The sequence below is a fragment of the Schistocerca gregaria genome, chromosome 2, assembly GCF_023897955.1.
Source record: "Schistocerca gregaria isolate iqSchGreg1 chromosome 2, iqSchGreg1.2, whole genome shotgun sequence".
NCBI classification, from domain to species: Eukaryota; Metazoa; Arthropoda; class Insecta; order Orthoptera; family Acrididae; genus Schistocerca; species Schistocerca gregaria.
In genome coordinates this window covers 928,599,168-928,626,937 of record NC_064921.1, presented here as the reverse complement: position 1 = coordinate 928,626,937, position 27,770 = coordinate 928,599,168, and the positions used below count along the sequence as shown (strand labels likewise).

Sequence of the window (27,770 nt, the reverse complement as noted above, 5' to 3'; positions counted from 1 at the left end):
TGTTGACTAATTGTGTGCTCTGTTATACATGGCCTGATATTTGGCTACAATTGGTCAGTGTTAATATGTAATATTTCAGTTCATTCTTTTTTAGAAACTCGTGCCTATAGTCCATTTTAAAATAGTTTCACCTTGTGAATAATAGCAAAATGGAGAGCTCTTGCCACCAATACACCAATGGGTGTCTGGCTCTGTCAGCTCCCACTGTGTTGCCATATCCACTGTGCTGTCCTGCATAAAGCATTGTGCTAGCGAGTCCTCTTTGTGCTTGTGAGTCCTCAGAGTTCAGCTGTTGTAAGAAATTCGAGTTACTTTTAGCTTTGCATATTTTATAGTACATGGTGAAAGTAGTTGAAAAATGGGCAGATCAAGGCTGCATACTCCTAGGACACTCAGTGTGTTCCTTGAGTGAATATTTTGAGGCGGAGAGGAATCCAGGCAGGTTTCTTGTTCCTTTGGACAAAGTGGTGCAAAATGTAGCTGCTCTGCAAATTGGTGCACAGTAATAATTACAAGGAGAAATTCGCGGAAGAGCAATTAGGCGAGTCATCTAAATTGGCGAGACCAAGTAACAAGAAGCGCTGCAACAGGACAGTTACAAATCGTGACCTTTTTCAGGAAGATGTGATTGGTTGGGAAATATATGCATATTACTCAAGGAACAAGAATCCAACACTTGAAAATCTACAAACCACTCTTGTAGAAGTGGACTTGCTCAACATAGTAAATCGTCCTTGCTACAAGATGTGAAAAGTCATGATTCCACTATAAATCTATTTGTGGCCTAAAGTTATTAATGGCAAGCCAAGCTGTAGCTGTGTAGTGCAACAGTCTTCTGAGGGGATTGTTATGGACAAATTTGATGAAACATGGCTCACTGTGGAACACTGCTTAGAAAAGGCTTGACAGATGATACCGCCACTGGTAATAATGGAATCTACAGTCAGCAGAAAGGAAGATAATAATTGCAGCACAAGGCAGATCTTCAAAAGGATTCATTCCTAATTGTCTGCTGTTACTAATTTTAAAGGAGATCTGCTACTACCACAAACAGATGAGCTACAGTACTTAAATGAATTTATGTGTGATTGCAGGCATTCTCGGCGTATTTCAGCTCTGAAATCTTTACGAGTTATCAGCCGAGTGGCGTCGTCTTCGAGTCACAACATTTCAGTGGATTCTGTATCTGTCATCTTCAGGCGAAGTGTCAGGATGCTGTCTGTCTTGCACCTTTGTAGACTCTCGACCATTATCAGATTTTGGCTGCCGACCAATTGCATGCCGGCAGAATCGCACCGGGCCTTTGGCGCCACTGATGGTGGTGGGGGATGCGCGCGCAGGCATCGATTCCTGGTACCTGTTCATATCAGCACTGCCCGCAGTCCCCTTCGGACTGGGGCGTTTTTGCTAAATTTTCCTAATTGCAGGATCCCAAGCTGTACTGAGATGGTAACCACTGTCTCAATTAATTAAATTTTCGTGCAAACGAATCTCTACTGCTTCTTTTTTCACCGAATCCCAAAATCTACTGGCGCTGCATAACTTCTTTGTTTCTTCAAATTCGAAGGTATACTTCTCGTTGTTCCACCACTGCGGACTTGTCAACCTGTCCAAATAGCATGTTTCTTATATGTCCTGTACGGCGCTGTGTAATGCAATGTTGCATCAGTCCTATGTATTGCATTCCATATTCGCATCCAATTCTATAAGCACCCTGTGTCATTAGTCCTAGTGGATCTTTGGTCGATCCAAGAGTATCCTTGATTTTCTTTGACGCGTGAAAGACAGTCTCCACTTGGTGCTTCTTAAGGATTCTTGCTGTCTTCGCCATTGGTGGTCCCGCATACGACAGGGACGCACAACCTATTGCGTCGTCCTCTTCTGGTCTCTCTCCTCCTCTCTTCTTATTGTTCCTCAAAGCTCTTCCTATTAGTTCCTCGCTGTAGCCGTTTCTTCTGAAGGTTTCCTTTAGATGTTGTAATTCACTCATTAAGCTCTTCTTGTCGCAAATGGACCTCGCCATGTGTACCAAGGTGTTAAGTACAGAGCTGCATTGTGCTGGATGGTGACAGCTCCCAGCATTGACATACAGGTCCGTATGTGTTTCCTTCCTATATACTGAATGTCCCAGCGTGCTCCTGCATTTCTAGTAACAAGGATGTCCAGGAAGGCTAGGCTGCTGTTTTTCTCTATCTCCGCAGTAAACTTGATGTTTTCATGTATACCATTGAGGTGCTGCAGGAACTCAAGTAGTTTATCTTTACCATGTGGCCATACTACAAAGATGTCATCCACATATGAGTAAAATGCTTTCGGTTTCAGTGTAGCCGTGTCCAAAGCTATCTCCTCGAAGTATTCCACGTACAAGTTAGCCATGCTTGGTGCTAAGGGGGAATCCGTAGCAACTGCATTTATTTGCTCGTAGAATTTCCCACCACATTTGAAGTAGGTGGTGGTTAGTACATGCTGAAAGAGTTTGACTAAGTGTACCTGGAGCAGTGCTAGAGGATCTTCAAGTGGCACCTGTGTGATTAATGACATCACATTGAAGCTGACTAACAGATATTCTTTTAGATAAGCTAAATCATTACGGTTTGAGTGGGGCAGTGCACAAATGGTTTAATTCATACTTAACTGGAAGAATGCAGAAAGTTGAAATAAGTGGTTCGTGTAATGTTAAAACAACAGCTGATTCCTCAAACTGGGGTGCTATCAAGCACGGGGTCCCACAGGGTTCGGTCTTAGGTCCTTTACTGTTCTTGATATACATTAATGACTTACCATTCCACATTGATGAAGATGCAAAGTTAGTTCTTTTTGCTGATGATACAAGTATAGTAATAACATCCAAAAACCAAGAACTAAGTGATGTAATTGTAAATGATGTTTTTCACAAAATTATTAAGTGGTTCTCAGCAAACGGACTCTCTTTAAATTTTGATAAAACACAGTATATACAGTTCCGTACAGTAAATGGCACAACTCCAGTAATAAATATAGAATTTGAACAGAAGTCTATAGCTAAGGTAGAATTTTCAAAATTTTTAGGTGTGTCCATTGATGAGAGGTTAAACTGGAAGCAACACATTGATGGTCTGCTGTAACGTCTGAGTTCAGCTACGTATGCTATTAGGGTTATTGCAAATTTTGGTGATAAGAATCTCAGTAAATTAGCTTACTATGCCTACTTTCATTCACTGCTTTCGTATGGCATCATATTCTGGGGTAATTCATCGTTGAGTAGAAAAGTATTCATTGCACAAAAACGTGTAATCAGAATAATTGCTGGAGCCCACCCACGGTCATCCTGCAGACATCTATTTAAGGATCTAGGGATCCTCACAGTAACCTCACAGTATATATATTCCCTTATGAAATTTGTTGATAATAATCCAACCCAATTCAAAAGTAATAGCAGTGTGCATACCTATAACACCAGGAGAAAGGATGATCTTCACTATGCAGGGTTAAATCTGACTTTGGCACAGAAAGGGGTAAATTATGCTGCCACAAAAGTCTTTGGGCACCTACCAAACAGCATCAAAAGCCTGACAGATAGCCAACTAACATTTAAAAATAAATTAAAAGAATTTCTAGATGACAACTCCTTCTACTCATTGGCTGAATTTTTAGATATAAACTAAGTAAAAAAAAAAAACAAACAACTTAATCATTAGTGTCATGCAATATTTTGTGTAATGTAATTTCTTGTACAGACATCTTTTATTAACCCGACACGTTCCACATCATTACGAAGTGTCGTATTCATGATCTATGGAACAAGTATTAATCTAATCTAATCTTCATCCAAGCGCATTTCGTGCAGTGGAATTGCCGCCAAGTTTTTCACATGGTGGGGACAGTTCCTGTGAGTGGTTTTAATAGCTGTGCCAGATGTTTGGCAAGGCCGTATGTCAGCAAGTTTATCGTGTTTGAAATTTGATGTAATGGAATCTCCTTCTTGTGAATTTTTGGTAGGTCATACAGGTGTGGTGGTGCTGGTGCCCTTGGGTACGGTCTTCTGATAGTGTTCTTTTCTAATTCTGAGTTATTGAGCAACTCGATGGTCTTGCGTGTCACTGATGCAGTCGCATCTTTTCCCACTTGTTTGTTAGCAGGATCTTGCAGGAGGTGTCCATTTTCTGCTATTAATCTTCTGACTTCATCAGCACCATTGCATTCCAGTTGTCCGCTGCTAACACCACTATATCCTTGTCTTCCCGAAGTGCCCGTAGTACCTTGTGGTCTGCAGCCGAAATGTTGTTATTCGGCAATTTTGCCTTCTCAGGTAATTTACAAATGTCTCTCCTTACTACTCCTGCAGCATGTGAGGGGAGTCCTGTTATGGCCTGTTCCACACCACTGATGATTTCGCATTTTGGCAATGTCTTTGGAACCAGGGCGAAGTTTAGGCCTTTTGACAGGACCGAAACAGTTCGCTCATCCAGTTCTCTTTCCATCACATTTATGACCACCTTGTCAGCGCAAGTTTATCTTCTTGTTGTCGCACACCTGGAAGGCGAAGGAACTTGTTGCACTGCTTTTTGGTGGCCTTCTTCTTGATTAATTGAGATAATGGTTACCATCTCAGTACAGCTTGGGCTCCTGCAATTAGGAAAATTCGGCAAGAACTCTCTGGTACGAAGGGGACCGCAGCCAGCGCTGATATGAATTGTTATGGAGACCCTGTGCTTCGAAACTTAACAAAAAAACTCCATGATTGTCATACATAGCACTCTACAGCGTTCATATATTAAAAACAAAGATTCCAAGACTTACCAAGCGGGAAAGTGCCGGCAGACAGGCACATGAACAAAACACACAAACACACACACAGAATTACGAGCTTTCGCAACTGGCAGTTGCTTCGTCAGGAAGGAAGGAAGGAGAGGGAAAAATGAAAGGATGTGGGTTTTAAGGGAGAGGGTAAGGAGTCATTCCAATCCCGGGAGCGGAAAGACTTCCCTTAGGGGAAAAAAAGGACAGGTGTACACTCGCACACACACACACACACACACATGGATATGTGTGTGTGTGTATGTGTGTGTGTGTGCGCGAGTGTACACCTGTCCTTTTTTTCCCCTAAGGGAAGTCTTTCCGCTCCCGGGATTGGAATGACTCCTTACCCTCTCCCTTAAAACCCACATCCTTTCATTTTTCCCTCTCCTTCCTTCCTTCCTGATGAAGCAACTGCCAGTTGCGAAAGCTCGTAATTCTGTGTGTGTGTTTGTGTGTTTTGTTCATGTGCCTGTCTGCCGGCGCTTTCCCGCTTGGTAAGTCTTGGAATCTTTGTTGTTAATATATTTTTCCCAAGTGGAAGTTTCTTTCTGTTTTATTTACATCATCATTAATTTGAACTCTACAGCGTTCTATATATAAGATAATTAATATCAAACAATGGAAAATCCATGATGAAATTTGACAATATTGTGGCAAGGAAAGTTGCTACTCACCATACAGCAGAGATGCTGAGTCACAGATAGGCACAACAAAGACTCACAATATAAACTTTCAGTCAATAAGGTGATTGTTGAAAATAGTTGCGCACACACACACACACACACACACACACACACACACACACACACACACACACGCACGCACGCGCAATATCACAACTCTCACACACACACGATTGCAACCTCTGACAGCTGAAGCCACCCTGTGCTGTGTCTGTCATCTATTTTCGACAAAGGCCTTGTTAGCTGAAAGGTTATATTGTGACAGTCTCTTCGTTGTGCCTATCTGCAACTCTGCATTTCTGCTATTTGGTGAGTAGCGGCTTCACTTGTCATAAGAAAGGTAGTATCCTATGACAATAATATCAATAAGTCACTGTTGGAATCAGCCAACTCATATGAATACCTGGGTGTAGCACTTTGTAGGGATATGAAATGGAATAAGCTAATAGCCTCAGTTGTGGGTAAAGCAGGTTGTAGACTTCAGTTTATTGGTAGAATACTGAGAAAGTATAATCAGTCTACAAAGGGGATCACTTACAAATCACTCATGTGATCAGTTCTAGAATATTGCTTGAGTCTGTGGAACCCGTACTAGATAAGACTAAAAGGGGATATTGAACATATACAGAGTAGGGCAGCATGAATGGTCACAGGTTTGTTTGATCCATGGGAGAGTGTCACAAAGATACTGAAGGAATTGAAGTGGTACACTTGGAAATACACGTAAACTATCTCGAGAAAGTCTATTAACTAAATTTCTAGAACTGGCTTTAAATGATGACTCTAGGTATATGCTACGATCTGCTATGTATTGCTCAATCAGGAGTAATGAAGATAAGATTAGAATAATTACAGCATGCACAGAGACATTCAAACAATCGTTCTTCCCACACTCCACACGTGAATGGAATGGGAAGAAACCATAATAACTGGTACAGTTTGATGGATCCTCTGCCATGTGCCTCATGGTGGTTTGCAGATTATTACTTACTGAAAGGACAGATTAATCATACCTTGTGCTACAGCACGAGTTAAAGTATACAGTTTACTGTGCAGATAAAATTGTAAAAAATATGGACGTGCAATGCTCAGACTGTATCCTTCTCCATTGCCAATTTAATCCAGCAGAAGGCAGTGGAAAAAGTGATGGCAGAAGAGTGTCAAAATGTATAAAAGAGTGACACAGGAAGTATACAATATTGAAGGTATGTTACCGTAAAGTGTTGAGGTCTTGATTGTATCCATGACTATGAGCTTTGACATTGATAGGTCCACTGACTCTGGTTCTGAATTAAGTTTTGTTTTCCCATTGTCATAGTACACTTTGATTGCTCTTTCCTGTTTTGATATTAAGAAATACTGTTGAGCCAGCTGGCATATCTCCTTACGGTAAGTTAGATTCCATTTTAAATATATTTCATTTTGCGTTGACATCAAAATGTTATTTCACTGGATGTAATAGCTTTAGAAATATGAAGTGATAAGCAGGAAACTTTTCTGGCTGCCAAAACTACTCCCTTTCAGTAACAAGCGTAAAACTTCTTATAAAAATTGAGAACTATTATTGACACGTTTAGAGGCACTATAATGATCTATACTATTTGTGAATTTGAAACTTTTTTACTTAATTTTTGTCAGAAATAGCGTCTTTTCTTCTAATAATTTCTGGGTATGCAGCCGGATCCCATTGACATTCTGCCACGATATTTCGGCCCAGAGGCGTCCGGCCATCATCAGGTGAGTACACAACTACTGAAGAGCCCAGGTGGAGTCACGGTATTTATGCCGAATCTCGCGCATGCGAAATGTACTGGCATCCTACAGCGCATGCGTCACGAGTTGACATGCGCGGCATAGCCGAGTTGTACGTGCTGCCCTCGGTGGTGAAAGTAAAAGATCATCTAGTCATTGAGTATCGAATTACGCTGTCTATTCCGCTATGATTGTATAATTTTAATAACAGGATTCCAATTTTTATCCAGTTGAAAGCCGTTGTCACAATTTATAAGATTATCGGCAAGACGTATTTCCACTGATTCCTTGATTACGGAATCCGGAAACCAGAGCTTAAATTTTTGTTCCATTGTATTCCATTGAATGTCCCAATGAAATACAATGCTCTGCTACTGCCGATTTTGACGGTTGCCGCAGACGGGTGTATCTTGCATGTTCTGTACATCGTTCATGGACAGTTCTTGTCGTCTGGCCAATATATGCAGAGCCACATTCAAAGGGAATTTTGTAGACGCCTGCTTTCTTCAGTTGTAAATCGTCTTTAACGGATCCAACCAGGGCCCGGTTCTTTGCTGGTGGACGGAAGATAACCTTGATTTTATTCTTCTTCAGTAATCGGCCTATTTTGGACGACACATTCCCGGCGTATGGAAGAAACGCAGTAGATTTAAAGTCGTAATCAGCGTCCTCAGTACGCTGCTTCTTGTTATGACAGTTGCGCATGGCCTTTCTTACTTGGCGTGAAGTGTAGCCATTTTCTTTAAAAACCTTCTGCAAGTGTTCTAATTCTGCGTGGAGGTTTTCATCATCCGATATTACATACGCTCGATGTATTAAGGTACTGAGAACACCGGCTGTTTGTGCTGGGTGGTGGCAGCTTGACACCTGGAGATACAGATCTGTGTGAGTCAGTTTCCTGTACACAGAATGTCCTAATGACCCATCATTTTTATGGCGTACTAGCACGTCTAGAAATGGTAAAGTGCCATCTTTTTCAATCTCCATCGTGCATTTGAAGTTCTCATGTAAAGAGTTTAAATGATGAAGGAATTTCTCCAGTTCCTGTCTGCCATGAGGCCATACAACAAAAGTATCATCTACGTACCACCAGAAGACCATAGGCTTTAAGACAGCAGACTCAAGTGCTTTCTCCTCAAAGTCCTCCATAAAGAGATTAGCTACCACAGGGGACAAAGGGCTACCGATGGCGACGCCGTATGTTCGTTCAAAGAATTCGTCATTGAATAAAAAGTACGTTGAGGAGAGTATATGTTCAAACAAGGCCGTCATTTCTGCACTGAATAAGTTACCAATAAGATGTAATGATTCCATTAAAGGCACTTTAGTAAATAGTGAGACCACATCAAAGCTGACTAATAAATCCGGGCTGCTAAGCTTAACTTCCTTCAAGCGACTGACAAAATCCTCGGAAATACGTATATGGTGGCTACACTTACCCACATACGGCTTTAGTATTGAGGCCAGATATTTTGCTGTAGAATAGATGGCAGCACCAATATTACTCACTATTAATCGTAGTGGAGCACCATCCTTGTGTATCGTGGGAAGACCGTAGAGTCTTGGTGGTACTGCATTGTGTGGTCTCAATCTCTTGATAACTTGTTCAGGTAGAGAACAGTCGTCCAAAAGGGTAGAAGTTTTCCTTGAAATTCGGCTTGTTGGGTCCTTTCCAATTCTGCGGTACATAGAATCATTTAGCTGACAATATATAAGAAATAAGAAAGGCCATGCGCAACAGTCATAACAAGAAGCAGCGCACTGAGGATGCTGATGACGACTTTAAATCTACTGCGTTTCTTCCATACGCCGGGAATGTGTTGTCCAAAATAGGTCGATTACTGAAGAAGAATAAAATCAAGGTTATCTTCTGTCCACCAGCAGAGAACCGGGCCCTGGTTGGATCCGTTAAAGACGATTTACAACTGAAGAAAGCAGGCGTCTACAAAATTCCCTTTGAATGTGGCTCTGCATATATTGGCCAGACGACAAGAACTGTCCATGAACGATGTACAGAACATGCAAGATACACCCGTCTGCGGCAACCGTCAAAATCGGCAGTAGCAGAGCATTGTATTTCATTGGGACATTCAATGGAATACAATGGAACAAAAATTTAAGCTCTGGTTTCTGGATTCTGTAATCAAGGAATCAGTGGAAATACGTCTTGCTGATAATCTTATAAATTGTGACAACGGCTTTCAACTGGATAAAAATTGGAATCCTGTTATTAAAATTATACAATCACAGTGGAATAAGACAGTGTCATTCGATACTCAATGACTAGATGATCTTTTACTTTCACCACTAAGGGCAGTATATACAACTCGGCTATGCCGGGCATGTCAACACGTAACGCATGCGCTGTAGGATGCCAGTACATTTCGCATGCGCGAGATTCGGCATAAATATCATGACTGCACCTGGGCTCTTCAGTAGTTGTGTACTCACCTGATGATGGCCGGACGTCTCTGGGCCGAAATATCGTGACAGAATTTCTATGGGATCCAGCTGCATACCCGGAAATTATTAGAAGAACAAATACGCTGGGAAAATTTCAGAAGTCACAGCTTATTTTCTATCGCCATGGAGAGCAATGTGCTGTGGTGGCTGCCAACAGGTGTAAGTGATGTGGCACTGTCACAGCTTTGGACCTTAAATGATTGGTGCCAATTAGTTTAAACCAGACTAGAGATGTTAGGTACTTACAGTCTACCTTCCTTTTCTAACAAGGAAAATAAAAGGCAAAAAATGTAAATATCATAAATTAAAGTACAACTCAGAAATCTGAAAAAAGTGTAGCACGGAAGGAAGAATTCAAAGGCAGCAGAGAAATATTTATAACCTACATACCAGAGACGAATTAAAGAAACAGTAACAAAGGGTAACATTGTGACATTTGCCTGGCCTCATAATGGCGACTTGGTTATGTCGTCACTTTTATGGGGTGGGGGGGGGGGGGCGACAGACATAGATTATGTTTGCCAACGGAAGGAGACCAGTGGTGGTTTAATCATAGTCCACTGTTGGTTGAAGTGATAGACTGTGTGCAATCATTATTACGCTCATCAGTCCAGTATGAGATAACACAATGTGGTGTAAAATGTGTTCTCACAAGATGCTTTTGTATTGTGAAATATGCTTGTTGGTTGTGACCAAAGTTTTTCAGTTGAATTACGAACATCACAACCAAAGATGAGATTGCCGGAGTGGCCGAGCAGTTCTAGGCGCTTCAGTCTGGAACCGTGCGACTGCTACAGTCGAAGGTTCGAATCCTGCCTCGGGCATGGATGTGTGTGATGTCCTTAGGTTAGTTAGGTTTAAGTAGTTCTAGGTTCTAGGGGACTGATGACCTCGGATGTTAAGTCCCATAGTACTCAGAGCCATTTGAACTGAAGATGAATGCAAATTGTGAAAATATTTCTAACTGAAACTTCCTGGCAGATTAAAACTGTGTATCGGACCGAGACTCGAACTCGGGACCTTTGCCTTTCGCGAGCAAGCGCTCTACCAACTGAGCTACCCAAGCACGACTCATGCCCCGTCCTCACAGATTTATATCTACCAGTACCTCGTCTCCTACCTTCCAAACTTTACAGAAGCTCTCGCAGAAGGCAAAGGTCCCGAGTTCGAGTCTCGGTCCGGCACACAGTTTTAATCTGCCAGGAAGTTTCATATCAGCGCACACTCTGCTGCAGAGTGAAAATCTCATTCTGTAGATTTGTAACTGGTTAGATCAAGATTTTTCTTTCACAGTAGGTTAGATTTGTAGCTTCAAATTTTTTCCTCTGATTTTCTTGAATTCAGATGAGAACACCGTTTGTTTTTAACTTCATCTAAAGTACACTGTAAACCATAGTAATTCTAAAATTAAATCCCATAGTCTGCATAAAATTGATGATGATAATGATGATGATCATTATGAGACACTGTTTGTCCACTGGAATAAGTTTTGAATGAACTGTTTCAGCTGTACAAAGAATTTTTTTTTTTTTTTTTTTTTTTTTTTTTTTTTTTTTTTTTTTTTTTTTTGTGCTTCTAGTGTTTGGCTTATAACTATACAATCTGATTAACATTTTCTTTTTAAAACATTGGTTAACTATACTTATAATGTAGCTACAATATGATCAACATTCTCGTTTTAAAGCATTGGTTTCCAATACAGGATATGATGGCTGATGTACCTGATAGCAATCAGAATGCGGGAATACTTCCGACTGAAATCCGCAAACTCGTGGAGAGTAGGCGAGCTGTGAAGAAACTTATGAAAGCCAGTGATCTCTCACCAGATTTGAAGATGCAGGTAATTTTAGTGTTGTGAATGTATTTGTTATTTTGAGGCCTTACAAAGAAACACAAAAATAATTATTTTATGAATAACTGTGATTATTGTAATTCACTTGAAATGAAAAAACCTTTTGTCATTTTAATGTGCTACATGCTAGCTGAGAGGTTTTACAGTTGAAATAGAGTGCTTGCGACTGGTTGAACTAATTAGTTCTAATGTCAGTATTTGCAGCAGCAATTATTAATTTCTCCCTAAGCATCTGCATGTATGTATATAGTCATTGCAGGACTGGTAAGTAGTGCTGAAATATTGCAGTGTAGTGTTGATCAAATTATCGTCTATCCAAACTGATTTAGGGAGTTCTGTATTTAACCAACTAACTGCATTTTGCTGGATGATGTTATATGTCATACTCCAGGTCCACTTGCTTCCACAGAGTTAAAACATATTTTGAGGCACATTGTAAACATGGGCATGCATTTTACACCAAGTTGAACTGTAAAGTATGGCAAATAATGGTGCTGTGTCGAAACTAGTTGGAGCAGAATAAAGTACAATGTAATATCTGACTTTTGTGGTATAAAAATGTTTCATACAACATATTGAATCTGTATTTAAAGTGTTTTCTTCTTTTCCTGAAGTACATTTGCAATTGTGCTGTACTTCACTTGTGAAAACTATGTATATCAAATACTAAGCAGCAGCAGGAAAACACACACACACACACACACACACACACACACACACACACACACTATGGCTTCTTCTTCTGGCAGAAAGATTAAATGTTGAAGGAGAAGGAAAAGCACCTGAGTGGTTTAGGAAAAGGGTTAGAGTTTGGGAAAGTCACCCAGAACCCAGGTCAGGGAAGACTTACCAGATGGCATGAAAAGGAAAGAGTGATGATTGTGCACTGCATCGGATGGGATGTGAGGATTTGAGAGCTTAAAGGTGGAAAACAGGGTAATATGCAAGACAGAGATTACTGATAAATTCTTGTGCACTAGTTAAAAAGAGTGGAAAGCTAAGTGCATTGTGTGCAACAGAGGTGGCAAGAGTATGGCAAAAAACAGACATATCAGAAAGTAAAAGATGTAGAGTACTGAAACAGAGTCGAGAAAGGAGTCATTACTGTGAAAAAAGTTCCCAGCAATCAGTCATTCCTTCTCATCCCATCTGGTAAGTCTCCCCTGACCTGGGTGACTGTTCAAATCTCTGAGCCATTTTGTAAATCTCTTCAGTCCTTTTCCTTCACCCCTCTTCCTTTCCCTTCAGTCCTTTCGCTGGAAGAAGGAGCCATTGGATCTGAAAGCTTGCATACGTAAAACCCTTTTTTATATGTGTGTTCTCCTGCTACCGCTTGGTGAGTAGTCTTTTTGTCTATCCAATTGCATTATACAGGGTGATTCAAAAAGAATACCACAACTTTAAAAATGTGTATTTAATGAAAGAAACATAATATAACCGTGTGTTATACATCATTACAAAGAGTATTTAAAAAAGTTTTTTTTTTCACTCAAAAAAAAGTTCAGAGATGTTCAATATGACCCCCTCCAGACACTCGAGCAATATCAACCTTATACTCCAACTCGTTCCACACTCTCTGTAGCATATCAGGCGTAACAGTTTGGACAGCTGCTGTTATTTCTCGTTTCAAATCATCAATGGTGGCTGGGCTGGGAGAGGTGGCCGAAACACCATATCCTTAACATACCCCATAAGAAAAAATCACAGGGGGTAAGATCAGGGCTTCTTGGAGGCCAATGATGAAGTGCTCTGTAACGGGCTGCCTGGTGGCCGATCCATTGCCTCGGGTAGTTGACGTTCAGGTAGTTACGGACAGATAAGTGCCAATGTGGTGGCGCTCCATCCTGCTGAAATATGAATTGTTGTGCTTCTTGTTCGAGCTGAGGGAACAGCCAATTCTCTAACATCTCCAGATACTGTAGTCCAGTTACAGTAGCACCTTCGAAGAAAAAGGGACCAAAAACTTTATTAACTGAAATGGCACAGAAAACGTTCACCTTAGGCGAGTCACGTTCATACTGAGTTGTTTCCCGCAGATTCTCAGTGCCCCATATACAAACATTGTGACGGTTTACTTTCCCGTTGCTTCATCACTAAACACAATCTTTGAAACGAAAGATTCATCTGTTTCCATTTGAGCAAGGATAAAATCACAGAAATAGATTCTTTTAATCTTTCCAGCTGCAGACAGTGCTTGAACCAATTTCAGACGATAAGGTTTCATAACTAACCTTTTTCGTAGGACTCTCCATACAGTTGATTGTGGAATTTGCAGCTCTCTGCTAGCTCTGCGAGTCGATTTTCCTGGGCTGCGAACAAATGCTTGCTGGATGCGTGCTACATTTTCAACACTCGTTCGGCCGTCCAGAACTTTTCCCTTTGCACAAACACACATTCTCTGTAAACTGTTTTAACCAACGTTTAATACACCACCTATCAGGAGGTTTAACACCGTACTTCGTTCGAAATGCACGCTGAACAACTGTCGTCGATTCACTTCTGCTGTACTCAATAACACAAAAAGCTTCCTGTTGAGCGGTCGCCATCTTAGCATCAACTGACGCTGACACCTAGTCAACAGCGCCTCAAGCGAACAAATGTACAACTAAATGAAACTTTATAGCTCCCTTAGTTCGCCGACAGATAGTGCTTAGCTCTGCCTTTTGTCATTGCAGAGTTTTAAATTCCTAAAGTTGTGGTATTCTTTTTGAATCACCCTGTATTGTCAAAAATTGCTCTCTCTCTCTCTCTCTCTCTCTCTCTCTCTCTCTCCTCCCCCTGCTCTCCCCTCCCCCAGTTCTCTCCCCTCCCCCAGTTCTCTCCCCTCCCCCAGTTCTCTCCCCTCCCCCAGTTCTCTCCCCTCCCCCAGTTCTCTCCCCTCCCCCAGTTCTCTCCCCTCCCCCAGTTCTCTCCCCTCCCCCAGTTCTCTCCCCTCCCCCAGTTCTCTCCCCTCCCCCAGATCTCTCCCCTCCCACTCCCCCTGTCCTCTCCCCTCCCCCTGCTGTCCCCCTCCCCCTGCTCTCTCCCCTCCCCCTGCTCTCTCCCCTCCCCCTGCTCTCTCCCCTCCCCCTCCTCCTGCTCTCTCCCCTCCCCCTGCTCTCTCCCCTCCCCCTCCTCCTGCTCTCCTCTCCCCCTGCTCTTCCCCCTCCAACCTGCTCTTCCCCCTCCCCCTGCTCTCCCCCTCCCCCTGCTCCCCCCTCCCCCTGCTCTCCCCCTCCCCCTGCTCTCCCCCTCCCCCTGCTCTCCCCCCTCCCCCTGCTCTCCCCCCTCACTCTCCCCCCTCACTCTCCCCCCCTCACTCTCCCCCCCTCACTCTCCCCCCCTCACTCTCCCCCCCTCACTCTCCCCCCCTCACTCTCCCCCCTCACTCTCCCCCCCTCACTCTCCCCCCTCACTCTCCCCCCCTCACTCTCCCCCCTCACTCTCCCCCCTCACTCTCCCCCCTCACTCTCCCCCCTCACTCTCCCCCCTCACTCTCCCCCCTTCAATCTCCCCCCCTCAATCTCCCCCCTCAATCTCCCCCCCTCAATCTCCCCCCTCACTCTCCCCCCTCACTCTCCCCCCTCACTCTCCCCCCTCACTCTCCCCCCTCACTCTCCCCCCTCACTCTCTCCCCCCTCACTCTCTCCCCCCTCACTCTCCCCCCTCACTCTCTCCCCCCTCACTCTCTCCCCCCTCACTCTCCCCCCTCACTCTCTCCCCCCTCACTCTCTCCCCCCTCACTCTCTCCCCCCTCACTCTCTCCCCCCTCACTCTCTCCCCCCTCACTCTCTCCCCCCTCACTCTCTCCCCCCTCACTCTCTCCCCCCTCACTCTCTCCCGCCTCACTCTCTCCCGCCTCACTCTCTCCCGCCTCACTCTCTCCCGCCTCACTCTCTCCCGCCTCACTCTCTCCCCGCCTCACTCTCTCCCGCCTCACTCTCTCCCCCCGCCCTCTCTCCCGCCTCACTCTCTCCCCCCGCCCTCTCTCCCGCCTCACTCTCTCCCCCCTCACTCTCCCCCCTCACTCTCTCCCCCCTCACTCTCTCCCCCCTCACTCTCTCCCCCCTCACTCTCTCCCCCCTCACTCTCTCCCCCCTCACTCTCTCCCCCCTCACTCTCTCCCCCCTCACTCTCTCCCCCCTCACTCTCTCCCGCCTCACTCTCTCCCGCCTCACTCTCTCCCGCCTCACTCTCTCCCGCCTCACTCTCTCCCGCCTCACTCTCTCCCGCCTCACTCTCTCCCGCCTCACTCTCTCCCCCCGCCCTCTCTCCCGCCTCACTCTCTCCCCCCGCCCTCTCTCCCGCCTCACTCTCTCCCCCCGCCCTCTCTCCCGCCTCACTCTCTCCCGCCTCACTCTCTCCCGCCTCACTCTCTCCCGCCTCACTCTCTCCCGCCTCACTCTCTCCCCCCGCCCTCTCTCCCCCCGCCCTCTCTCCCCCCGCCCTCTCTCCCCCCGCCCTCTCTCCCCCCGCCCTCTCTCCCCCCGCCCTCTCTCCCCCCGCCCTCTCTCCCCCCGCCCTCTCTCCCCCCGCCCTCTCTCCCCCCGCCCTCTCTCCCCCCGCCCTCTCTCCCCCCGCCCTCTCTCCCCCCGCCCTCTCTCCCCCCGCCCTCTCTCCCCCCGCCCTCTCTCCCCCCGCCCTCTCTCCCCCCGCCCACTCTCCCCCCGCCCCCTCTCCCCCCGCCCTCTCTCCCCCCGCCCTCTCTCCCCCCGCCCCCTCTCCCCCCGCCCCCTCTCCCCCCTCTCCTCCCGCCCCCTCTCACCCTCCCCCTGCCCTCCCCTCCCCCTCCTCCCTCTCCTCCCGCCCCCTCTCCCCCTCCCCTCCCCTCTCCCCCGCCCCTCCCCCTCCTCTCCCCCTCTCCACTTCCCCTCCCCCTCCTCTCCCCCTCCCCCCTCTCCACTTCCCCTCCCCCTCCTCTCCCCCTCCCCCTCTCCACTTCCCCTTCCCCTCCTCTCCCCCTCCCCCTCTCCACTTCCCCTTCCCCTCCTCTCCCCCTCCCCCTCTCCACTTCCCCTCCCCCTCTCCCCGTCCCCCCCGCCCCCTCTCCCCCCTCCCCCTCTCTCCCTCTCCCCCTCTCCCCCCTCTCCCTCTCCCCCGCCCCCTCTCCCCTGCCCCGTCTCCCCCGCCCTCTCTCCCCCCTCCCTCTCTCCCCCCTCCCTCTCTACCCCCTCCCTCTCTACCCCCTCCCTCTCTACCCCCTCCCCCATCCCCTTTTTTTCTGGACTGGATTTGAAAATGTGTCGGTGGCAGGATGATGATAAATGGGAGAAAAAGGTCACCTGGACAAAAGAAATGGAAAAAAGTGTCGGAACAGTGTTTAGAAGGACCTACCATGGTATTCACCTGAAGAGTATTAAGATATATTATTAAGTTAGGAATGTTGGATAAGGATTTGAAACTTTTATGAGACATCATTTAGCAAATTGTTTCTTACCGATTTAGTTGTGTGACATGTCCATGTGTCAAATTCATTCTATCTTTGTTTCCTAATGTTTCTTCATTCTCTTACTTTCTTTGGTTCTAATTGCTTCTGTGACCTTTGTTTTGATCTTGCTGTCACTTTATATATAATGTCCCACTCCCCCCCCCCCCCCCCCCCCTCTCTCTCTCTCTCTCTCTCTCTCTCTCTCTCTCTCTCTCTCTCTCTCTCTCTCTCTCTCTCTCTCCCCCCCCCTCCCCCTCTCTCTCCCCCCCCTCTTCCCCCCCCATGGAGCTACTATGTATTGCTGTGTATGGACATCTTTGTCCTATTTCTTTGTTTTTCAATTTTTCTGGGCTGCTTTTGTTACCCATGAAGCTTGTATCATCCAGTTTTGTTGGGCGACATGCCTGCAAATGTAGGAGCATAATGATGGTAATCATTATTATTAGATAATATATTTCCTTCTATTCAAACAAATGTATTCTTTAACTTTTCTGATGATTTTTGACAGAAGTGCTAATGTACTCTTTAAGTTGTGGAAGTGTCAGCCATATAAGAGTTCCTTCATTTGCTGAACATGGCCATGTGTGTGGTGTGCATTGATTTTTGTTCCTTTGATTGTGAAGCTATGAGAGACATTTTTTCTACGTGTGCATTCTGTCATCCCCTACTCCTCTCTTCCTCAGCACTACTGCAGCCTTTTATCAAGCATCTTCTTCACCAACCGGTTTTTAGCTTTCTGTTTCTATTACATTGCACTGAGATAATGTGTAGAATTTGTTGACAGTATACTTTGTAACTTTGCAGTATAACATTCGTCAGATGGCTCTGAAGCTGACAGCAAACAGTATGTATGGTTGCCTGGGATTTGCACATTCACGATTCTATGCCAGACCAATAGCAGCACTTGTAACAGGTAACATGGTGTATTGAAAACTATAAACAACTTCATTTATTGTATTGACAGGTGTCTTTATGTAGTTAACTTTATTATTTTAGCTAAAGGGAGAGAGATCTTAATTAACACCAAGGACCTTGTGGAGAAAATGAATTACGAGGTTATTTATGGAGATACAGATTCCTTAATGATCAACACAAAGTGTCTTGATTACGACGAAGTATTTAAAATTGGAAGTAAGGTGAGTAGATGATTAATGATATCAGCCTGTCAACATAATAATAATAATAATAATAATAATAATAATAATAATAATAATAATAATAATAATAAGGCAAGGTTTAATTTAAGGAATAAAGGTAACAACTTGCCAAACAGTAGAGGCACTGATTCGTCAACAAAACACCACCTCCACTAGTCAGTGAGTTGTTGCCTTTCCGACAGTGTTTTTGTTGTGCATATCCACAACTCAACCTCTTTGCTGTATGGTGAGTAATAGCTACCCTCTTCATACATTGTTACTCCTTACATATTTACATTCCTCTAGGACTTCCCATAATACAGCATTTGGTGTGAAATAAGATCACTGCTAACTACCTTTGAGTGGTGGTTCCCTGGTAAGAAATTAATGCGTTGGTTGTTTATTTTTAGCTCTTAAATGTATAGATTTCTACAGAATAAAACTTGGAGGTTATTGTTGTTAGAAACTGTGTGTGTCAGATTCAAATGACTAAAGAACTACCAAGTCAAAACTCAGTTTTTCTGATAATTTTTAATCAGACCACCCATATTACAGACATGTTTATTAGTCAGCACTTTACAAGAAATTGAAAATTTTTCAGACTACATGTTTAATAATTCCAGGTGTACTATATTGGCACTTTTAATCCTCCCGTGGGTGTTTAGCTACTTGATGATACATAAAGCAACTAAAGGAAAGTTATTTACTGAAGTGGACTTACTGAACTTCCTTCTTTGTATCTCTGCATTACCTTTTTATCAAAGTGAATATTTACAGATTTATTATATGTATAATTTTGAGTGAATCTGAATGGAGTCTAGAAGGAATAATGACAATTGTCTGAGACTCTGTAGTCATAGACAGGCGGTTGCGGGATCTCAGCTGTTCTATATGTTGAATCAAAACTCCTGCAGCCCTTTAAATTTCCAGTTGTTATTTTATTGAGCAACCCATTTCAACACTACCACTACACCATCTTCAGGCCCCCTGATCGTCATCCAGGAGGAACCCCCAACTCTGGTGCAGTCAGAATAGGGGTAACACTCTATGATTGGTATGCAGAGATTTTTGACACAGTGATCCCATCAATCATCACTTGCCGGCCAAGTGATTATCGAAGGTATTGCTTTGTCACAAAATTTGCGGATACCAGTCGCTGAATCCTGGCCCCTATTTTGACTGGACCAGAGTTGGGACGCTTCCTACACAGCTGTCAGGAGGCCTGAAGATGGCGTAATGTAGTGCTGAAGCTCCTTCATGGACAAGGGACAAGCAATAGACATAACAGTGGAGATGTGGTCTGGCAGAGGGCGAACATCGTCCCACAAGAACTGTAACCCCAAATAAACAACAGAAGGTTGAAAAAACTGTAAGCCTGTGGACTCCGTTGGAAAATAGCAGGGGGTGCTAGGCATACCAAAAGGAGGGCACAAATATTGATAGAGACGAAAAGGAGTATTCAAAACTAGAACTTGCTGAGATTCTTTGTCCACAGGAAATTGCAGATACACTTAAGATAAATCAATTTTAGAAAAGTACTGGCTACCCAGTATTTTCACGTTAAGTTTTCCTGTCCTGGAAGAGGATACGTATCCATACTCTGTTGTCCATTGATAGTAGTACTGGAGTCATCAGAGAAGTAAATTTTTCCCAACGGCTTCGAAACTACAACCAGAAAAACCACCATTCATTAACCATAACAGATTGCATCATCATTAGAGATTGAAGTCTGTTCAATTCTGTTTTCAAATGGTGTTTCTGGGCGACAGGAACAAGACACATGTAATAAAAATGAGGCTGAGCTGTGTATTTCAAAGAAATGTGAGCAGAAAAATTCATAGCACACTCTGTACTTTCTGAAAACAAGTTAGAAAATTTCTCACGGTATTTTCAATTGAGAATTCAATACATGATTGGAGACAAGGTGAACTGCATTGGTGATAAAAAAATTCAAATGCCTGAAATGCGTCCATCCCAAATAAGTTCTCAACACTGGCATCAGCAACCACCAAAAATGTAATGAAGCAAACCAGTGACTTTTAGGAAGCAGGTGCTGTAAAATGTCCCTACAGCGCAGTATTCTGTTTGTTATAACTGACACTAGATTCCACATGTCTAGTATGAACAGTGGCTTGCTTAAACTTGTGTAGATTTAAGATTTCAGTAATGTGACTGCTGCACGTCTGTTGACTTGTAGCCAAGGTACTTGAGGAAAAACACCTAACTCAATAAACAACTTGGGAGCCACACAGTTTACATCCATGTCCATATCCTGAGCAACCTTTGGTAAATGGTACATGGAGGTGATGTGGCCTTTCTTCTGGCAAGCATTACTAGTAGCCCAGTGCTTACAGCTTGCCAAACTTTTGTGCTGGACAAAACAGACAGAACAAGACAGGAAAAGAGAATGCTGATGCTGAAGCTATGGTGGTCGCGGCTGTTTAGACTGGACTCGGTCTGCTCGGTGCTGTCCACCATTGCCGTTCTCTCATGCAAGCTATCTATTGTCCTAGTGGGCACATCTTGTGACACTACTGTCACATTGCCTCTCGCCTCAGTTTGGTCACCTGTTGCTCAAGAAACTTCCGAATATTGTGCTATTTGCAAAACTTCTGCCTACAGGGGTTTTCACAGACTAAAGCCTTCTGATACAGTTGCTCGTCCAGAGCTAAACAGACAATCGCGTCGTGCGTCTTACAGTCTGTATGAGAATAATTAAGGGCATTAGTAATGAACTGGCAATAACGGCTAAGACTGTGAAGTTCAGTAGCCCAGGCCCTGTTGACTGGTTTGCTTTCTTGGGCACCAATAGAGTTCACCTCGTTCTACTATGGCATGCATTTGTTTGTGATGGTAGCTAGACAATAAACGGCACGTGTAAGCAAAAGTAAGAGGTGCTGGTTCTTGTAAAGGGTCAAGCTGACATAGTAATTGATACCCCTTAGGTGGAAGTCAGGAGAGGAATAAGACTTACCACAAATACAAGTCTTTTACACTGAAAGCCAAAAATGCTATCAGAGTCTTTTTTCATAAGCTTACTAATCGGCAGCTGAATCATCACACAGAGAAAAAATGGATGGATGGACCAGTGGAATGGTACCCTGTCTGTTAATGGAAACCGACAAAGTGGTCACTGCTGAAGTTAGCTGTTTAATTAGAGCTGTTAGCATGGAGTCCAAAATGAATAAAATGAACCACACTTAAGGACTGCAAATGCGGAAACCATTCCATCCCCATCGCCAGTTGTGTAACACATGAAATCGATCCAAGTAACACAAATAAAGCTTAATTCATAAACCTCTGAACAATAATTGAAATAAGCCTCTCGTGACTCCAAATGTAACAGGACAAAGAATCGTACAGAAGGTCAACATAAGCGATAAGCAGAAAAACTGATGTGAGCGGAACAAACCAAAAGATCGTGGTGAGAGTGAGTCAGTGGTGCTCTGCACATGTATAGGCATGAGTCCCCAGTAGATGGATTGGCAGAGACCATGCCTTGTGCATGCTTCCTACAGGCAGCCTCTAGCAGCCGGCCCATGCTGATACAGTTGGAAGTTGATTGTTTGGAAAAAGAGCTTGATATAAACAACATTACCCTGCACCATTGAGGCTAGTGTCCATGACATTATGTTCCTCATCTTTATCAGAGGGGACAAGAAAAAGTAATTTTACCACTACCCCAGAAAGGGGAAGTGATGCCTGGTGTACTGAACGTGTGGCGTAAAATTTTCTGTTTTACATCATGATGAGATAGGAGCAACCATTTTACCAATTGATCTGTCACCTGTTTTATCCTGTAAGGAAAGGAAAATGGTGAGAGTTTTAAGCTTCTGTGTATCTGGTGTGATATATCAATTGTTAGGTGGCATTGTGGTCTGCAGTCTAAAGGTAGGTTGGATGCAGTTCTCCATGCCCATTTATCACTTATCACTCATCTCTTTATAACTACATCACTCTACATAAATTTGAACTTTGCTTACTGTGCTCAGGCCTCACTCCCCCTCTGCAATTTACCCTCACACACTTCCCTCCATTAACAAACTGAACGTACCCTGATGGCTCAAGATGTGTCTTATCAACCAATCTCTTTGTTTAGACAACTTATGCAATAAACTTTGTATCTGTCCTACCCACCTGATTTTCAAGCACCACATTTCCAAAGTTTCTGTTATCTTGCCTGCACTGTTTGCCACCCGTGTTTCACTTCTGTATGGGGCTACACTCCAGACAAATACAATCCGAAAAGACTTTCTAGCACTTAAATTTATGTTAAATATTACTGAAGTTCTCTTTTTCTGAAGCACATTTCTCGCTATTGCCAGTCTCCATTTTATATCCTCTCTACTTCGACCATCATCAGGTTTTTGCTGCCAAATAGCAAAACTCATCTACTCATCTACTTAATCTCTCATTTCCTGATCTAATTCCTTCAGCATTGCTTTATATAATTCAGCTACATTCCATTGCCCTTGTTTTATTTTTGTTGTTGATTTTATAGACTCTTTTCAAGACTTGTTTCATTCCATTCAACCGCTTTTCCAAGCCCTTTGCCATCCATGACAGAATTATAGCATTGTCGACAAATCTGTGAGTTTTTATTTCTTCTCCCTGAAGTTTGTTTCTATGTCCAAATTTCTCCATGGTTTCCTTTGCTGGTTTCTCAATAAACAGATTGGATAACATTGGGGATTGGCTAGAATCCTGTCTCACTTCGTTATCAGCTACTCCTTACCTTTCATGATTTTCAGTTCTTTTTATCTCTGATACATGAAGAATTTCTAAGAGATTACTACAGTCTACATTGTAAAGATGTTTCTCTAAATCTTTAAGTACTATGGACGTAGGTTTACCTTTTTTCATTGTCTTCTGAGGTGAGGTGTAGAGTCATTGTTACCCAGATTGTCTCCCGGAAGTCGGCTGCTAGCAGTCTTTCATTCATATCAGTCCCCATCACTATTAAAATTTCATCTTCCCTAATGCACTGATGATATCTTTTATCTCATCATACATTTCCCCCCGATATTTGCACCATGTGTGAACTAGGCATCTTTACTTGTCCTAACGTGATGTTTTTGGTACTTGTTTCTATTTTGGCTGTGACAATGTATTCTCTGTGCTTTTTATAGTAGTTTGCCAGCATTCCTAATTCCTTATTCATTTTTTGAAGTACTCCTGCATTACCCTTACCTGATTTTGTGCTGATGACCCTTTACTCAACTGACCACAAATCTCCGCCACAGCACTTTGCTAATTCTCACCATATCCAGCTTCAGTCTATCCATTTATGTCCTTGAATTCTATAAAGTACACACCCAATTAAGGATCTAATACACCATGCTCCAGCCCACAGAATGCTGGATTTGTTTCTCCTGGAGACAGTATCCTCTTCACCAAGTCCCAGACTGGGGAGATCTGAATGGGTGACTACTGTACCTCCAAAGTATATGGTAGCGTTAAATCTTACAGAAGAGCTGCATGACCTCAGAGAGTGTAACGTCTGTAGTTTTCCTTTGCTTTGAGCTAGTGGTAGTACCAACATAGCGTGATCACGTGGACTAATGTTACAAGGCCAGAACAATCACCCAAATTGTTTCCTCTTTTGAAAACCACACCAACCCCTCTTCAGAAACCATATATTAGTGTTATTTCTCCACAGAAACCATTCTGATATTATTTCACCTATGTTAATTTCTCAAAGAAGCCCTGTAATGAGATTATCTCCCTTATACCCTAGCCCCCACCACTCGGTGTTGCCCGTAGTGCACTAGGACATTCCCAAACCATTTATTTAAATGTTCCTACACCTGTAACCATTTCTGCTGCAACTTACCCTATGCACCCATCCATTCACCTAGTCGTCCCACCACTTGTAAATCTATGCTGTAGGCCATACAGAATGACTCAAGAAATCTTTGTGCCACATTCTTTTGGAAACTCTCACAATGGGGGCTAGGTCTTCAACACATCTTTTCATCTCCTGCACATGTTATTCATAAGCACTCCCTTCTTTCAATGGTAGAAGTTCATTATCTACTCAATTAGTTGTTGTTATTTTAATTTGTACTCCCTCCATCTCTCACTCCTTCATGATCTTCCCCTCTCTCTTCTTCATTTTTTATGTTCTTATTCATTGCTCTTGCTATTCTTCTTCATTTTTAATCCTTCTTTTAATTTTCACCTTTCCCTTCTGCTGTCTCAAAACGCCAACTGGCACAATGCTTACCAGTATACGATCTTTGACCTCCTCCTCTCTCTAATGTCTTTTATCTTCATCCTTTCCTCCCCTTGTCCTCTGAAGTGACAAGCTCCACCCCTCACCCCCACCCCCTCCCCCAAACCCACCCACAAATAAAAAAAAGAGTGATTTTTCATTTCCAACTGTCTGTGTCCAATTTCTCTTTCTTCTCTGAAAAAGGAATGTTTAAGTTCCTTGATAAAGTATTTTTAGTGGTAATATTGAGAATTTCGCCTCCTGAAGGTAAGTTGCGGCCGGCTGTTAATTCTGATAGTTTTCTCTGTTGAATTTACCTTTTGACATAAATAATAACTTTAAAAAAATTGTGTTTTTAATTCAGATCAAACAAGAAATAAACAAGCTGTATAAGCTTATTGAATTGGATGTGGATGGTGTATTCAAGTACCTCCTGCTTCTGAAAAAGAAAAAGTATGCAGCTGTTACACTAACCCGCTTACCAAATGGTGAATTATTGGAGCAACAGGAACATAAAGGTCTTGACATTGTTCGTCGAGATTGGTCACAGTTATCTGCTGCGGTGGGAAGGTAGGAGTTTGCTCTTTTACTTTGCTTCCATTTTGGAATACATTTTCATTGTATATAATATGTAGGAAAAGACAGATTAATACTCACTGAAATCAAATGTTCATGTTCATCAAACAAACAAAAATTGTAATGCAAGGGACTTTAAAATAATGGCTTAAAATGTGGGAAATTTCCCCCTCCCCTTGCATTTTCATAATATATTTGATATATGTACATAATACACATCAATATACTTATCAGGGACTTGGTTATTATCTGATAAAGGTTATCTGAATTTTATAAAACTTTTAGCTATTGATGTAACTGAAACCGGTAACTATCTGGGAAGCAGAAACATTTGTCTTATTTTCTTTCATCATAATTTAAGTGTTTGGAAAGTCGGCAACTGTAACATTCATTATTTAACTAATGCAGCACTGCACTGGTTACATAATCTTTGATGCCTAGCATGACACATTTTGAGAATTTATTCTTTTTGTCAGGCACAAATAATTACATAAGTATTTTGTAATGATGTTTCCATCTCTCTTGCACTGTGTAGTCATCTTTTTGAGATTATACAGTTATGTGCTACCTCCATTATGCAGAGGACCACAGATGTGCAAAGCACCACACACGTTGTTGGTTTGTTGAACAAAACAAAAATATATTTGCGTACATATTTGCAGTTGACAACAAGAATAAATTCTCGAATCGCGTCTTGCTCAGCATGAAAAAGTATGTAACTGGTGCAGTGTTTCGTTATTAAATCAGAAACATTTGAGCAATGCAAAGAGAGAAAAGATGACAACTAACGCTACAAGTGGCCAAACAGTGAAACACTTGAAATATGCATTCGAGTAACACAATGGTGTCATGATGATCACAACAATTAAGAATTTGCACTTGCACAGTAGAAACAGTTTGAAAATTGTTGTGATTGGTCACAATACCTTTATTCAAACACACCTGGTTAATCCTATCAGTCACCTTGCCAGTATTGGGCAGCAGCAGGTGACAAAACATGATTTGTTCTCATTTTTGTCAATTCAGATATGTGGAGTAGAGTACTCTGGTGACAAGAAACTTACCAATATGATGTCTTTAAACACTACTTGAAGGCCAATGCCATACCAGCATCATTTTATGTTAGTTTACATCAGTTTTTTCTTGGCCATAATTGCTTCCTAAAGCATAGACTGTGTGAAAATTATAAATATGTTAAGACGAAACTGGGTGCAGATTAACATTGTGAACATAGTAAATTTGCTGGAAGTGATTAAAAAATGTTATAAATGACAGGAAAGCATTAATTCTGAGTGGGATTACACTGTATGACAAATGTAAATACAAAACAAGTGTTATAGCTTGATTACTGTTCGATTATGCTGTCAGCAAAAATCTCTGGCCACTTCCAGCATCCGTCTGGAGTGACCTAAAGTGAAAAAGACACATTTTTACCATTATTACCCATTACCGTGTACAATTCCTTCCCCTTCCATGAGAGCCGGTCACAGGTCTGTGATTGTTACAATGGTTGACACTAATCCATCTTAATGACCAATTAAGACAATAAGTTTTTCTTTTGATGTACGTGGAAGGCGACTGACATTTAGTGTTTTTTATTTAAAAAACTGTCTTAGAGCTAATGGAGAGTTGAATTCCCATTTTAAAAAATTGATCATAAAATTTGCAATAGGGGCAGGGGCAAAGAGTTTGTGTTTTTACTTTACATTTTAGTAACTTTTTGCCCATTTGGGATAAGAAAAAGTGTTTTATGAACAGGAATTAATCTTCCTGTAGACTCTGGTTAGTACTAAAACACACAAGTGCAGGTCAAACAACACGCGGCCTCTTGGCTGGACAGCTGAGTGCCGTACTATGTCAAAGTGATGGCCGCTGCTTGGTGCTAAAAGTGGTGGTGAAGCCGGCGGGCATTCAAACCTCCGTGTGTGGGTGACAGTGTGGCGTCGCTTCCCCATTATGGCAGGCCTGTAAACTGTCATGACCTTGTGCTGTTATTCGTCGTTGCAATTCTTTAGTTACTACTACTTTATTACCCATCGGGGTCTTGTGGTATACCATCTTTTATAACAAAATTACATGATGCATACTGGTGGCATTCTACATCTCTCTCTTGTGATTCTTTCAGTTCTTCTGTGGAATCATCATCTGTTTCCGCAACTCTTAACCTTTCTGCTTAGGCAGTCAGCATTGCTTTGCTGGCGGACAGGCTTATGGCGAACTGTGTAATCATATTCTAACAGTTTTAATGCCCATCTAGACAAGTGACTACTGGGGTCTTTTAAACTTAATAGCTATACTAAACCAGTTTGGTCTGTGACCACAGTGAACTGACATCCGTACAAGTAAAACTTAAAGTAATTTACTCCAAACATGAGAGCTAGCAACTCCTTCTCAGTAGTACTGTAATTAATTTATGCTTAATTCATTTGTCTGGCAGTGTAACCAATTGGTCTTTCCTCACCATTATGTTGCTGACTTAAAAACAGCTCTGACAGCATAACCTGATGCGACCTTTGAAAGAATAAAAGGTTTTTCAAAATCTTGATACATTAGTAAATGTGGACTGGTTAAAATTTCTTTAATTTTCCTCATTGCTGCTTCACACTCATCTATTCATTCAAATACTGCATCTTTTTTTAGTAAGTTCGTTAATAGCTTTGCTATTGTAGCATAATCCTGCACAAAACGCTTATAATAGTTGGCTGAACCTAGGAAAGATTGTAATTCTTTGACCTTTCTTGGGGTTGGAAAATCGTCCACTGCTTCAGTTAGCCTGTGATCTGGCTTAACTCCACCTGAACTAATGATGTGTCCCAAGTGCTGAACCTGTGACTGTGCAAAAGAACGTTTTTCTAGTTTTAAACTCAAGTGTGCACTTTGCAATCCAGACAATATATTTCTTAATCTT

The 27,770-nt window shown here is 42.8% G+C and overlaps 1 protein-coding gene across 2 annotated transcripts in view; it reads left to right on the top strand.

Annotated features, from left to right (window-relative positions):
* LOC126335359 (DNA polymerase alpha catalytic subunit) overlaps window positions 1–27,770 on the top strand; it is a 253,333-nt gene that overhangs the window by 148,159 nt on the left and 77,404 nt on the right. For both annotated transcript variants that reach the window (XM_049998549.1, XM_049998550.1), the window contains 4 exons: window positions 11,380–11,517; window positions 17,741–17,849; window positions 17,933–18,072; window positions 24,651–24,856. In XM_049998549.1, coding sequence (XP_049854506.1) covers window positions 11,380–11,517; window positions 17,741–17,849; window positions 17,933–18,072; window positions 24,651–24,856 — 593 coding nt within the window. The remainder of the gene's footprint in view (window positions 1–11,379; window positions 11,518–17,740; window positions 17,850–17,932; window positions 18,073–24,650; window positions 24,857–27,770) is intronic.